The sequence below is a fragment of the Phalacrocorax aristotelis genome, chromosome 8, assembly GCF_949628215.1.
Source record: "Phalacrocorax aristotelis chromosome 8, bGulAri2.1, whole genome shotgun sequence".
NCBI classification, from domain to species: Eukaryota; Metazoa; Chordata; class Aves; order Suliformes; family Phalacrocoracidae; genus Phalacrocorax; species Phalacrocorax aristotelis.
The window spans coordinates 36,509,973-36,522,802 of record NC_134283.1 but is presented as its reverse complement, the minus strand read 5'-3'; the positions used below and the strand labels follow the sequence as shown (position 1 = coordinate 36,522,802).

The window sequence follows — 12,830 nt, the reverse complement described above, 5'->3', positions numbered from 1 at the left end:
GCATTCCTTTGTGTTTACAAGAAAGTCGCATTTTTCTGAATTTACCAAAAATTATATTACACTTTTGTTCAAATTCAAGCTTTTTATGTAAAAATTCAGCCTGGTTGGAAATTTGTCCACTTAGACAACTGGAGATTTGGCGTTTTTTGTTTGTTCTTAAACTGTTAATTCTACTAAAAATAGTTACTTTCACCTATCAGTAGAGCTTCGCCATTTTCACATGCAAGAGAGAAAGCCATTATGAAAAATGTGTTAAATCAATACAAGTGGTACTGTGAAAAACGGTGGTCTTCTGGTTATGCCACTACGCTTTTTAAAGAATAAGAGCTCTCTAATCCTCTGTCTCACTGTCTTTACAGGAACTCCCAGGCTGTGTCCTGCAACAGTCCCAGATTTCAGCAAAGAGAATATCAGAAGTTACTGACCTGAAAAGAAGCAGAAAAATGCCAGAGCAAGGACCACCGAGGCACCTTCTATTTTCATGGTGAGGGTGGCAGCTGGTTTTGCCTACGTTGACTCTATTAGCACATTGCTCAACGAAACCCAAAGAAAGGGCTCAGGTCAGATCACATATATATAGATGACCAGATTCTCCGCCTTCATTATGACATAATGAAGAACCATCATTAGCTGCAAAAACCAGTTTGATGACAGTAGCTCTACATTCTAATGATCCCATTAACACAATTAATTGCCATAAGGATGGGGCATATTTGAGTCACTCCCTACATTTTGTTAAGGTAAGAAAATTAAAAATAGATCATTTCAGTTTCCCCACACAGCCAGAGGAATTCTTGCCATCTTCAGGGTGGTTCATAAGGCAGAGGTACCCCAGTCAGCACACCCCTAAGAGCTTTATCTCAAGAAAATAGCTGGAAGGGTTTTATTTCGATAACTTGGCTCTAGCAGGGACAACAATAGAGCCAGGTCACTTGAGACCTCGGTAAATCAGCCTGCTTTTATTAAAGCACCCCAGTAGGAACCTAAATAGTAAGCATTCAGGCAAGGTTGAAAAACACTAGGCTTGAGGCTTAACAACAAACTCAGAGTTTCAACAAAGTTCACATAGCAGCTGTGTTAATGAGAAAAACCATACTGCTGAACCCTCATCCCTTCCCTGTCCCTCCCTGTTGTCTTCAGAAGAAATTGTAGTGTTATTAGTGAAAACCTTTTCCCAACTCAGGTGGGACCTGGCAGACCATATAGATACTGCTCTTCAAGCAGATCAGTACTCACAGATGTATGCTGTTATTGATGCTAAGGGTCCAGCAAAGTAGTCCCACTCAGGTCTCTCCCACAGAAAAGTGAAGGTTGTCATCCTGCACAGGGTTTCACAGGAGACTTGAGAGGGGAAAATAAAGATGACACCAAAGTTTTGGAATGTGATTTACATGGGAGGAAGATCTGTGCCTTGTTCTCCAGTGAAGACAGGAGAATTTGGAGAGAAAAGTCATTTGCAAGGTTTGAAATAGGTGGATGGATGAGCAATGAGGGGCTCGAGCACAGGCAAGCAAGCTGTGGCTGTGCAGAGAGGCAGGTCAGCACCATCTGAGAAAGGAAGAAAACATACTTCTGCATGACACACATTTGGCCAGACAGGGCAACACAGCTCAGTTCAGGTATAAACCCTTGTAATAAATTCTTGACACGTGTTTCTCAGATCAGAAGAGTTGTTAGCGTTTACAACTAGAGCCAAAGCCAAGTAGAGTCCTAATTTGGTATGTGGTCATCCCTAACATTTCTTTTCAACTCAAAGCAAAATCATGTCCAGGTTGACAGTGGAGAGTTTGGAACAGAGAAGTAAACTGCCTGAAGTCATACAGATGGTTTGTGGCAGATCTGAAGAGCTGTGTGTTGCCCTGAATCGTGAGATAATTTCTGTATGCATATTTGGGCATGGAATTAGAGGGGAGGCCAACAGAAAGAGAAGAAAACTAACCAGATCTAGCATGTCTCAGCAAATCCTTGGGAGAGATTGGAAGAGATCTGGAATGGAAAAAGCAAAAAAAAGTATGGTAGTTTAAAAGTAGATAGAGCTGGAAACCTATATGAAGGACAAAACCAGAAGACATTCTTTGTTACTGAGGTGTCTCCCCATGAATCAGTCACAAGGTGGTAGGGTTTGGATAGGAGAGGCACATTTATATGGGTTTTGTTTTTGAAGTCTTCTCCTCCAAAATCTCTGTTCCTATAGAGAAGTGAAACAACCCTCTGATTTAAGACAGCTGGCTGACCACCCTGTTCCTGAAGGGAGCAGAGCAGGTACCAGACCCAGTCAGACTGTCTAGGCAAGAGCAGCTCCCATCCTGGTAGCACAGACAGTCAGGGAAGAAGAGAGAAGGACCCAGGTCCTGACCCCAGACAATCCCCATGACCACCATATCTCTCTCTCTCTCCATCATCCCACCTCTGCAGCACAAGCCACCACTGTCCACAATCCAAACCCACACCAACCTGTGGGAGAAGGTCAGAATGGCCCAAACACACCTTGATATCAAAACCAGAACCATGTTGAGTTCCAAGTCTAAAAAAAAAAAGATAAGGATTTCCCTCCCAATTACTACTGGATAAGTACAATCTCTTAAAAAAAGCACCAATGGTATGAAAGATGATGCCAGGGGTTGGGGAGGACCCTGAAAAGCCATATGGTTTGAAGGATTTTCTCATGTGTACTTGAGTTAAAGGAAACCTGAGCAGAATAATGAGGGATGACAGCAGAAGCATATTAAACACAAACCTTGCCTGACTCACCTGATTGCCTTTATTGATGGATTTACACAATAAAGTCTCAATCCTGCACTGGAATCTGAACAGCTCATTAATTTCCATAGGAGTTTGTATTGCAGGATCAGATCTGTAGGAGAGATGATCCTGATGCTTTAGCAACGGGTTTAGTACAGCACCTTGCTAACCTTAAAAGTTATGTCAGACAGCTGAAGAGCGATATGCCACCAAGAAAAGCAGCTGAAAGCAAGAAGAGATATTACGAAGACCTTTTTGTTCATGTCTCAGTTAAAATTTTGCTAAAGTAAACAGCATATAAGGATGTTATGCCTGGTAGGACAGCTCTCACTGGGTCCATTTCCCACCATGGTCTGCTAGAAAAAAATGGGAAAGAGGATAAAATAATCATGGAGAAGCAACCAGGAAAACACAGGTGAAAATGGACCATAACATGAAGTTTAGGCAAACTCTTGTCAGGTGGAAGCCCAAGAGGTTGTGAGGAGCCCTAGGAATAAAGTACTACAGCCACTGAGCTGGGCAGGACACAGCCACAGGGGACACTCTTCCCTCTTCAGGGTCCAGAGGAAAATGGGGAAGGGAGTCCAATAAGCAGCCAAATGGTTCATACCCAGTGATGAACATGCTTTCATGTATAAACCCTTGTAATAAATTGCTGCTGCATGTTTCTCAGATCAGAACAGTTGTTAGCATCCGTTTTTTATGATAATTCTCCCATTTTCTGATGTTCCCATATTTCACTCCTTCGCAGATTGTGCCACACAGGAGTGTAACCATAGATATATAAAAATTAATTGAGATGCCTTGTCCACTCAGAAAAGTTGTTTTTCTTCCCTTTAATGACGCAGCACCTTTTTGCAGATGGAATCACATCCTTTCTAATGGATTTAGTATCACCTAGGGATGGTTTTGTAAGGGAAAGCTTCCTGGCAGTATAACTGCTTGGGGGTTTTTAGGGGGTGAGGGTTGGTTTGGGGTTTTTTGGTTGTTGTTGGGTGTTGTTTTGTTTTAAGCCACCTCTGCTTTGGTAGCTCTTCACTGTTTGAACACCATTCTTCAGCCCAAACAGCTCTGAGTGTGCCCTCAACGCTCAAGAGCATGAGCTGTACAGCCCCATTCTCACCCCAGAGCAAGGCAGTGTTTTGGGTCAGGTCTCCAAAGCCACCACAGTGGGATAAAGTGAGCCTTGATAAGGATCTGCAGCCCATCTTTCACCACCTACTTTAGCAATGCTGCCAGAGACAGTCCCCTTCACCGCACTGTGTGCCTTTATTTTTTTGCACTGGAAAATTCACATCTTTGCAATCAGTGCTGTGGCTTCAGTATCATCGACATGACTCTCAGCAAGCAAAGGGGACGTTACCCAACATCACTGTTGGGTCCTTAGACCACACTGGAAAAGTAACACATGCCTGTGCTTCCAGCACTACTCACGCTTCCTCCGAGCACCAGCCGAGCTCACATCACCACAATCTTCATAGGTCCCAGCATATGCCCTCAGGTGGTTTGCGCTCTGCCATCTCTCCAGGTGCCCCGTTCACACCAGCAAGGCAGCCTTCAAGACCAGGTACCATCCCCTGCTCTCCTCTTCCATGGAAGTGAACTCCTTTGTACCCAGTAGAAAGCAACATGAGTAGGAAAACTAGATCCCACATATTTCTATTACAGCTACAGGTGTACTTGTAGTCCCACTGTAGTTGTCCGTTTCCATCCTGATTGACACACTTTTGTACCTCCTCCTCATCTCTTCCCCCTATCGTCCCACCATCAGCATCATTGCTTAATGCTTACTTTCTCAAAAACATCGAAACTTCTCTTCTCTAGCCCACTACACTCCTGTCACAACCCAGAGATCCTCAGGGCTAAAACAGAGAGGAACAGTTGTTGGGCATATCTAACAAAGGAAACTCAGGGTAGATAGTATTTTGCTTCACAGCCAAAGCAGAGTCCAGAGATCTCAACTTCAGCAGTGTTTCATGAGTTACACCTCTAAAGTGAAATATTTCAAAATCCAGGGACTTCAAAGACACCCGTTTTTAATCAGTCTCTCAACATTATTAACACTTCAGAACAAGCAGCCCTTTGCATCTTGCTTTGGGCTTACCCGCAGCTGTCAAATAAGAAACATCAAGGGAAGATTATTGTGCTGCCATGCTAACATTGCAAGCTAACGGAGCCTTTTGGGCTGCATCTGCACTACTGTTGCTCACAGAGAGGGTCTGTTCTGCACATTTTGCCTAGAGCCTTAGAAAAGGACTCATCTCTGCTGGTAACAATCACAACAGGATAGCTTCCTGCCCCCCAGAAACACCTAGTTCTACACCCACCCTGGGCTAGACTCTGCTGCAAGAGGAGCCACTATTCTCACCCATCTCCTCAGTGCAGTTTGGGAAGCACTTCATCCACAGACATCCCATGCAAGGACAAGGTTTATGACACTAGACAAACTACTTCTGCTTGCATGCAATTCTGTGACCAAAACCCAGTAGCTGATCAGCCAACAGGACAGTCAACCCCAAGCTAATGGAAACAAGTTTGAGTTTCCAAACTGCAATACCCACATGTTTCAGAGCTCCCCTGTTCATACCTACTGCTGCTGCAGCTCTCAGGTGAGTGCTGCCCAGATCTCCATGGAAACAATCTTTGATCATCCTGACATCCCACTGTCACTGCAGTTACCCAAGGTCTACACCACAGTCACCTTACCCTTCAGCCAGGACAAGCTTCCTGTGCCCAAAACAGAGCTCCACCAGTCTGACCCAGTGAGAAGTCCTTCAAGTGGCTGCTCATTTCCCACCGTTGTGTTGGGTGTGCAACCCAGCCCAGCAACACAGCAGCTGACTCTTCACGCCACCTGGCTGCATCACTGCAAATGCAGCAGTGGAGTGTGTTAACTCTCTGCATCCTGGAGCACTATTCCCTCTCTGCCGGCTCACCAAGGAGTGTGAGCTGCTAGAGGCCAGGAGAGGAATGACAAGAATTTCCTTTATTTTCATCTACCTCCAAGAATCAGGTGTGTAGCAAGTCCCATACATCCTAGAGCACATGGAACCTCAGCAAAAAGCTTTTCAGAAACATGTCCAGAGCATGGCAACAAGTTCACTGAAAAATAAAACATACGCAAAGTAACCTGCGCCAATGGAACTCACTGCTTCAGATGGAAAGAATATGGATAAACTTAATACGGATCAATTACTTTGCAAATTTTTGTGCACCAAGAGCATCTAATAGCTTCCCTTAAATCCAGGATCTACTGCATCCTCCTCTGAACCCAATGTCTTATGGGTCATACCATTCCCTGTCACCAGGTTTCCTTTCCTGCCCAAATCCACCCTGTGGCTCTGATCTAAAAGTCAGAAAAAGCGTCTTGGTTTATGAACTGTCTTACATGTCATTTGTACACCCTCCAGCACAGAAAGCTTCCGGGTCTCCTTGTCACATCTGCAATGCAATGGCAGCAATTTCCAGCACTCCATGCTTGAACCAGAGCATGGGCCTCATCTTTGCAACCCTTCCCAGACCATGAGCCACCATGACATGTGGCTGACAGGCCTTTGACACTGCTGACTTAGCTTGACAGTGCCAGGGAGGAGGGGGAAATGAATCAGGAAGTGAGCAACAGCAAGAGGTGTATGTCCAAAAGGCAGGGATGAGGCCAACTTCGGAAGATCACAATAATAGCGTGTAACACATGCCATCTTCAAAGGATTAATGAATCCCTACAAGGTTCCCCTGTTATTATTTGCATTTCTCAGATGAAGATATTAAGATGCAGAAGACCACATTATCCTCTGGGTCACACCTATATCAGTCTATTCATCCCTGGTCTTACACTGGAATTCATCCCTGTGGTGTGAGAAATCCTCCCACAAGTCAAAACAACAATGCTATCTCTCAGGCAGGGTTGCTACAGGAATCACTATTATCTTCTATAGTCTAGTTTGCATGACACACTAGGCTGACTGGTCCTATCAATCTCTCCTGACCTTGAAAACTGATCAACTTATCAATTCTTCTTCCCTCCCACCAGGCTGAAGGGTACAAGGATCTCTGGCTTATTGCTGGATTGTTTTTTTTAAATTACTTCTTTCTGTATGTGAAATATAAGAGAGAGTAATCCAGGGGGAAAACGTATCTGAGTGTCTAACATCACCCAGCCTCATTCCACCCAGCAGTCAGTTTGGCCCATGGAAAGGTCCCACCTTCCAGCCGGGAGTCTCCCCACAGCTCAACAACTTTTGTTCACAGAAAAATGAAGCTGCACTGGGAACTGTGCTTGCTGGGAGAGCAAAGTTGCCCTCCACACTGTAAGCAATGCCATGTGGGGCTGAGGATGCTGGAAGCAGTCTCTGCATTCAGAGAGAGACCCAGCATCAAGGCAACAAGCTCCCCCCACCAACTCTGGGAAAGCAGTCTGCCATTCCTACTGTCAACACTTTCCAGGGCGGTATTTGCTCATTAAAATTTTTTAGGCTGGAAATGGCAGGAGTTGGGTTTTGATCTACAAGGTCTCAGCAAGTAACATCTGCAGAGTAAAGGATTTCACATGGCAAAGCACCATGACATCCCACGGAGCTGCAAAGGACTTGCAGCCTCAGAAGGCCACCAAGATCTGTGCTTTGATGGACTTTACCAGAGCTTGCCGATTTCATGGCTGTTAACAGTATTTGTAGCTTAGATAAGGGTAATCAAAATCTCATCAATCAGGGCGTAAACTGATTGCCTGCAGGGGTTAGAAAGGAATTTTACTTCATGCACAGCATTGCATAACCACCCAGATTCATTGTGGGCATTTTCCGGCCTCTGCTGAGCACCAGCCATGGGCTACAGCTAGAAGTGAAGTAAGGCACACCGGCTGAAAAGCTGGAGTAATCATGTAGAAAAAAAAATGCAGCCCCATTGTTTGGGAACAAAATAGAAATTTTTCTGACTCTGGCTTCAACTCACACATGGAAATAAAGACAATGACTGTCACTGGGTTGCTGAAACAGCAGAATTTCAACAGAGGAATTAAAATTTGTCCTGATATTATTTTCTTGTGGACAGCAAGAGCAGCAAGAAGAGCACCCGTAAGCACAGTGCACAAAGCATTACATGGCATGAAATGACCTGTTTGAGTAATACTTCCCCATCCTGTGCTGCTAGCTGGACCCTGTAAGTGCCATTCCAATGAAGGGTACCAAAATCTGCCCTCCAGTGACGACTGAGCCCTTCCACATCACCCAACAACCTTCATCACCAGCCATCCCCACCTGAACACAGGACAAGAACATAGTGGTTTTACCTCTGAAAAATATGTTTTATTAGTAGAAAAGGCTCTATATGGCCAGTTCTGACACTAGGGTGTGGTGGCATAAGTGCCAGTACCTGTCGCAGGAGGCCAAACACACACCCCACGTGGGTGTTTGTTGCTCTTAGATTATAGTATCACCACACCCCACTCTGCTAATTGTGCTCTGAAACTCTGATCTCTACCCTACCCCACAGCCAGTCTGATGGCAGGTACCTTTAGCCATGCATGTGATCCATCACAGCACCCACTGTTCCTCTGGAGGAACCTATGGGAAGACTGGACCCTGAATGTCTTTGCTCTGTAGAAGGTAACTGAGAATAAGGCATTTCTGTGCATGTATCTGAAAGAAAACAACAGTGGCATTACTAGAGGCGTCTGCTGCCATGGATTCCAACTACAGATTCTTGCAAGCCAAAGATAATTTTCAAAGGAAACTGTCAAATTTTCACTAAAAAAATAAGCAACTAAAATTGAAAGTACAATATGTTTGCATAAGAGCTATGGATTTTCCATAATCTTCTGTTTCTCCTTCCATATCCCCTAAATTTAAGGGACAGCATACAACTGACATGAGTATTTACATTTGGTCAAACCCCCCTATTTTTAAATTGAAAGCCATGAAACATATTCACGGCACCCATAACTTACTTTTCAGCCACTATGCAATGCTTTCCCAGTGTGCTGATGATGTGGCAGCACCTGGGGAAGAGGCAGCTTGTCCATTTATGTGACATGTGAAAAGGATTAAACACCTTTCTATGGCAAAGGGAGGCATGCTGTCAAATAGCATCATCACCTTAACAGCATCACTCTGGTTGCTAAAGGAATAGTTCAGCCGTATCAAAGTTAATGGCACAGCCCTTGATGCTTCAGAGGGGAGAGGAATCACCAGAAATGAAATCAGGATTTGGGGGAATCACTTTAGGTCTAACACACTTAAGAAACAATCTCCATTCAGTCCTCACTGATCAGCTGTCTCCATTCATAAACCAAAACCCAAGTTTCATACAGGCATTCAGCATGTAACTCTGGAGCCTGCTCCTCTGCACTGTGGTCAAATACTCCAGAGAGCAAGTCTGCAGTCACCAAATCCCCTGCAAGTTTGTACCTGATTTTCAGCTAACATGCTTGCTACTTAACTAGTAATCCCTATGCTCTAGCAGGATTGTTTGCCAGGCCCTTTCTGGCAACAGTACTAGGACACCATGACAAATTCCAGCTAGCATGCCTTCCCTTACAAACATGGGACTTCTGACATTAGTGTCCCACAAAACCCTCTAGTGTCTGACACCAGGACTTGTCTGCACAATACCTTCTGGCCAGACACCAGCAACTCTGCTCATGCTGAGTGGAGAAGAGGTTGTTCTGGCTGTGCTCTGAACTACAGAAAGGCTGAAAAAACACCCCATCAAGTGTCTGTTCACATGGCCAGTGAGCTAGGGCACACCATGCCCAGCAAGACATGCTCCAGTTCCTGCCCACTCCATGGGTCTGGCTTGCCTCTGGACTCCCCTACAGGTATGGATCATGCTTCCCAAAGGAGTGCTAACCACTCACTGATCAGTGATCTGCTGAGCTAAGGGCACCTTCCAGCATCTCCAGCAGACGTGGCTGATTGCCATGGCAGTTTTGCTCTTTTTTCTTCCAGCTTTTCTTCTGGGAAAGAAAGAAGAGAGGAGTGAGCCATATTCCTTCTCTATCTCACCAGGGACTGCACCTATGCTGTTGGCTCCCATTTTTGTTCTACACTTCTCTGGCCTCCCACTTACCCTCCATCAAAGAGGGAGAAAGAACCTTTCCCAAAGAGCTTGTGGGTCTTTTCAGCTCTTTTATCCAGTTTGGTGCTGTCTGAAGTATTTCCTCAGCCACTGCAAACTATCCTCAGTATCCTTTTGTCTGCTTCTCAAACACATGCACTTCATGGGAGTTCAGCACACATTTAACCCAACCTGTTTCCCCAAGGACTGTTATAAACCATGCCTTTTCCATAGGCGCTCATCCCCACACAGTGCTCTGTTATCCTTGCAGCAGGAATGCGCTCACCACAGGAAGCCCTGAGGTTTACCTGATTGCCTTTAACTACCTGTGGCTTTTCGCTTGAATTTAATAACACCGTTTCACACAGCACACTAGTCTGTGCACCCATATCCAACTTAATAAGCATCCCGTTGCACCCGGGTCACCAGACTAGTGGTGAAGCAGATCAGCTAACACACACCTAATGACAGCAGTGAGAAGCAACACATTCACCAGCAGTGATTGATGAGCAAATTGGCTCATGGGAATGGCATGTGGCAGACACCACCAGCATCCCAAAGCTGAAAAAAGGCCAGGGAAAGACCCAAATCAGTGCTAAATCAGGGTTTTTTTTTCTAGGAGTATCTAGATCATGGTCTGGGCCTTTTCATCACCACTTAGTGCCTGGCAGAATGGTGAAACCAATATAACTTCAAATAGACAGTATGCAAAAAAGGAGCTCAGCTCCCGTCGGTGATCACTTTGTCCTAAAATATCCAATGTTTTAGCTGAACATACTCCAAGTGTTTGCCCACAGTGGTGGAAGACCAACAGCAGAACTATCCTTCATGGTGGACTGCTAGGATTTCCCAGCTTGTGGTCCCTCCCAGAGATGCGATTGCATTCACTCTGTTTCCCAAATGAAAATAAGGTTATAACCCAACTTCTGGGCTGCAGGAATAAAACCTTCTGAATAAGGTTTAGTAAGTTTGCATAAAGCTTGCATTTTCACCTTTTGTGGGAGCTGAGGATGCCACCCACCAGGTGTTGCACATCAGTTCATCTGTACAAATGTGGCTACACTTTACACACAACATGAACCAAAAAGAAGCCCTCCCCTTTGCAGCACTGAAACAGGGAGCCCAGTGATAAACAGAGCCCTGGGGCTGGGATGCAGGGACCAAGCTGCTGCCTCAGGAATTTGCCCTTCTTTTCAAGAAGTCTCTGCTTGTAGAGTCCTCCTCCTTTCTCTCCCTTTTGAATCTGTTACATGTTCACTTGGGTCTCTGTTGCCGTCTGTCCTTCTGCAGCTCTGTCACACCATCCAGCTGCCTTTACTGCTGACACTAATCCTTGTGCGAGTTACTGCCTGTCCAGAAGGTCTGTCTATCCATCACTGGCTCAGGACCAGATGCAGCATACAATTCTGTCAGGGTCCAAATGATATTTCCTTGCATTTGTTGCCCTACATGTTTGGTCCCATGGGCTGTTTGGCCTCATGTGCTGACCACAGGGGACACGCTTTGCCTTGTTCATCAGAGTTGTTGGAGATGCCATGGAGCCTGCTCCCAAAGATGTAGGACAGAGATACACCTGTGATTCACTCTGGCATTAACACTGTGCTACCTCGTTGGAACACAGAAGTGGAAAGGACCTTCTGGGTCATCAAGTTCATCTGCCTGTCGTCACTAGTAACCACATCACTAGATCAATTAGGAGATGTTTGATTGGCCTGTCACAGTTAATGGGCTCCTCAGTCTGGCAGAGGAATAACAGGATCCAAAGGCTAAAAGCCACAGCAAAGCAACGTCAGACTGGAAAAAAGGGGTGACCATTTAACTGAGCCTGGGCCAGTGGAGGGGAAAGGCAGTCCAGGGCATCCCATGTCACAAGCAAATTTTCAGTGTGGTCTGAATGTTTTGCCAAGGCAATTTTAGCAAGTGGCTTTCTGCCCCAAATTCATGAGTCTCTGGGAATCTCTGAACTACCACTACATGGTTTGTGAGAGGTAACAAAAGAAAAGCAGTTTCCATCAGCTATGTAACAATACACTTACTGGGAGTTTTTTTTCAAGGAATTGCACCTTTCCTGAGAGACACCCCGGGGAATCCACAAGCTGAAAGGATAAAAAAAATTAAAAAAAAAAAATCACTGCTCTGAGTGAAACAAGAATTAACTCAAAACTATTCTCTGGCCACAGCTAACTGGTTTAAATCCCACCCTAAGAGCTACACCCATCAACAAATTTCAAAAGCAAGCAGTCAAATGGATTTTTTTTTTTCCCCAGGTATGGCATAAAATAAAATTGAAGAATATTATATCCATATGCCCTAGGCTTTTTCCCCACATGCTTTTGAAGATCCTGTCCTAGAGATTAGATAATTAGCATATCTTCTGGCTGAAGATTTAATTAATAACAAATAATAAGTATCTCATATTTACTAAGAAACTTGTGCAACTTTTGTTGTACTATTTTCTTCTAAATGAACACATCATGGTTTAACCCCAGCTGGCAGCTCAGCCCCACACAGCCGCTTGCTCACTCCCCCCGGGTGGGATGGAGGAGAGAATCAGAATGGTAAAAGTGAGAAAACTTGTTGGTTGAGATAAAGACAGTTTAATAAGTAAAGCAAAAGCTCCATGTGCAAGCAAAGCAAAACAAGGAATTCATTCGCTCCTTCTCATCAGAGGTAGGTGTTCAGCCATCCCTAGGAAAGCAGGGCTCCATCGCGCATAATAGTTACTTGGGAAGACCAACATAAATACCATAACTCTGAATATCCTCCTGCTTCCTTCTTCCCCCAGCTTTATATTCTGAGCATGGCATCATACGGTATGGAATATCCCTTTGGTCAGTCGGGGTCAGCTGTACCGTCTGTGTCCCCTCCCAGCTTCTTGGGCACCCAGCAGAGCACGGGGAGCTGAAGTAGTCCTTGACTAGTGTAAGCACTACTTAACAACAACTAAGACATCTCCACATTATCAGCACTGTTTTTAACACAAATCCAAAACATAGCCCCATGTTTTGAATCACTAAGTAACAGGACATGAATCCACC

At 44.9% G+C, this 12,830-nt stretch overlaps 1 protein-coding gene across 6 annotated transcripts in view; it reads right to left on the bottom strand.

Moving 5' to 3' along the window:
- Positions 1–12,830, bottom strand: part of LOC142061467 (serine protease inhibitor Kazal-type 5-like) — a 49,818-nt gene that overhangs the window by 21,890 nt on the left and 15,098 nt on the right. For 2 of the 6 annotated variants that reach the window (XM_075102575.1, XM_075102576.1), the window contains exon 2: positions 8,249–8,375. The exons of 1 other annotated variant lie outside the window; for it this stretch is intronic. In XM_075102575.1, coding sequence (XP_074958676.1) covers positions 8,249–8,371 — 123 coding nt within the window. In that variant the 5' untranslated portion in view covers positions 8,372–8,375. Of the gene's footprint in view, positions 1–425; positions 598–1,236; positions 1,549–1,939; positions 1,987–2,751; positions 2,855–8,248; positions 8,376–12,830 lie in introns of those variants that run through there. 3 more of the 6 variants (XM_075102577.1, XM_075102572.1, XM_075102573.1) reach the window with 3 other exon arrangements.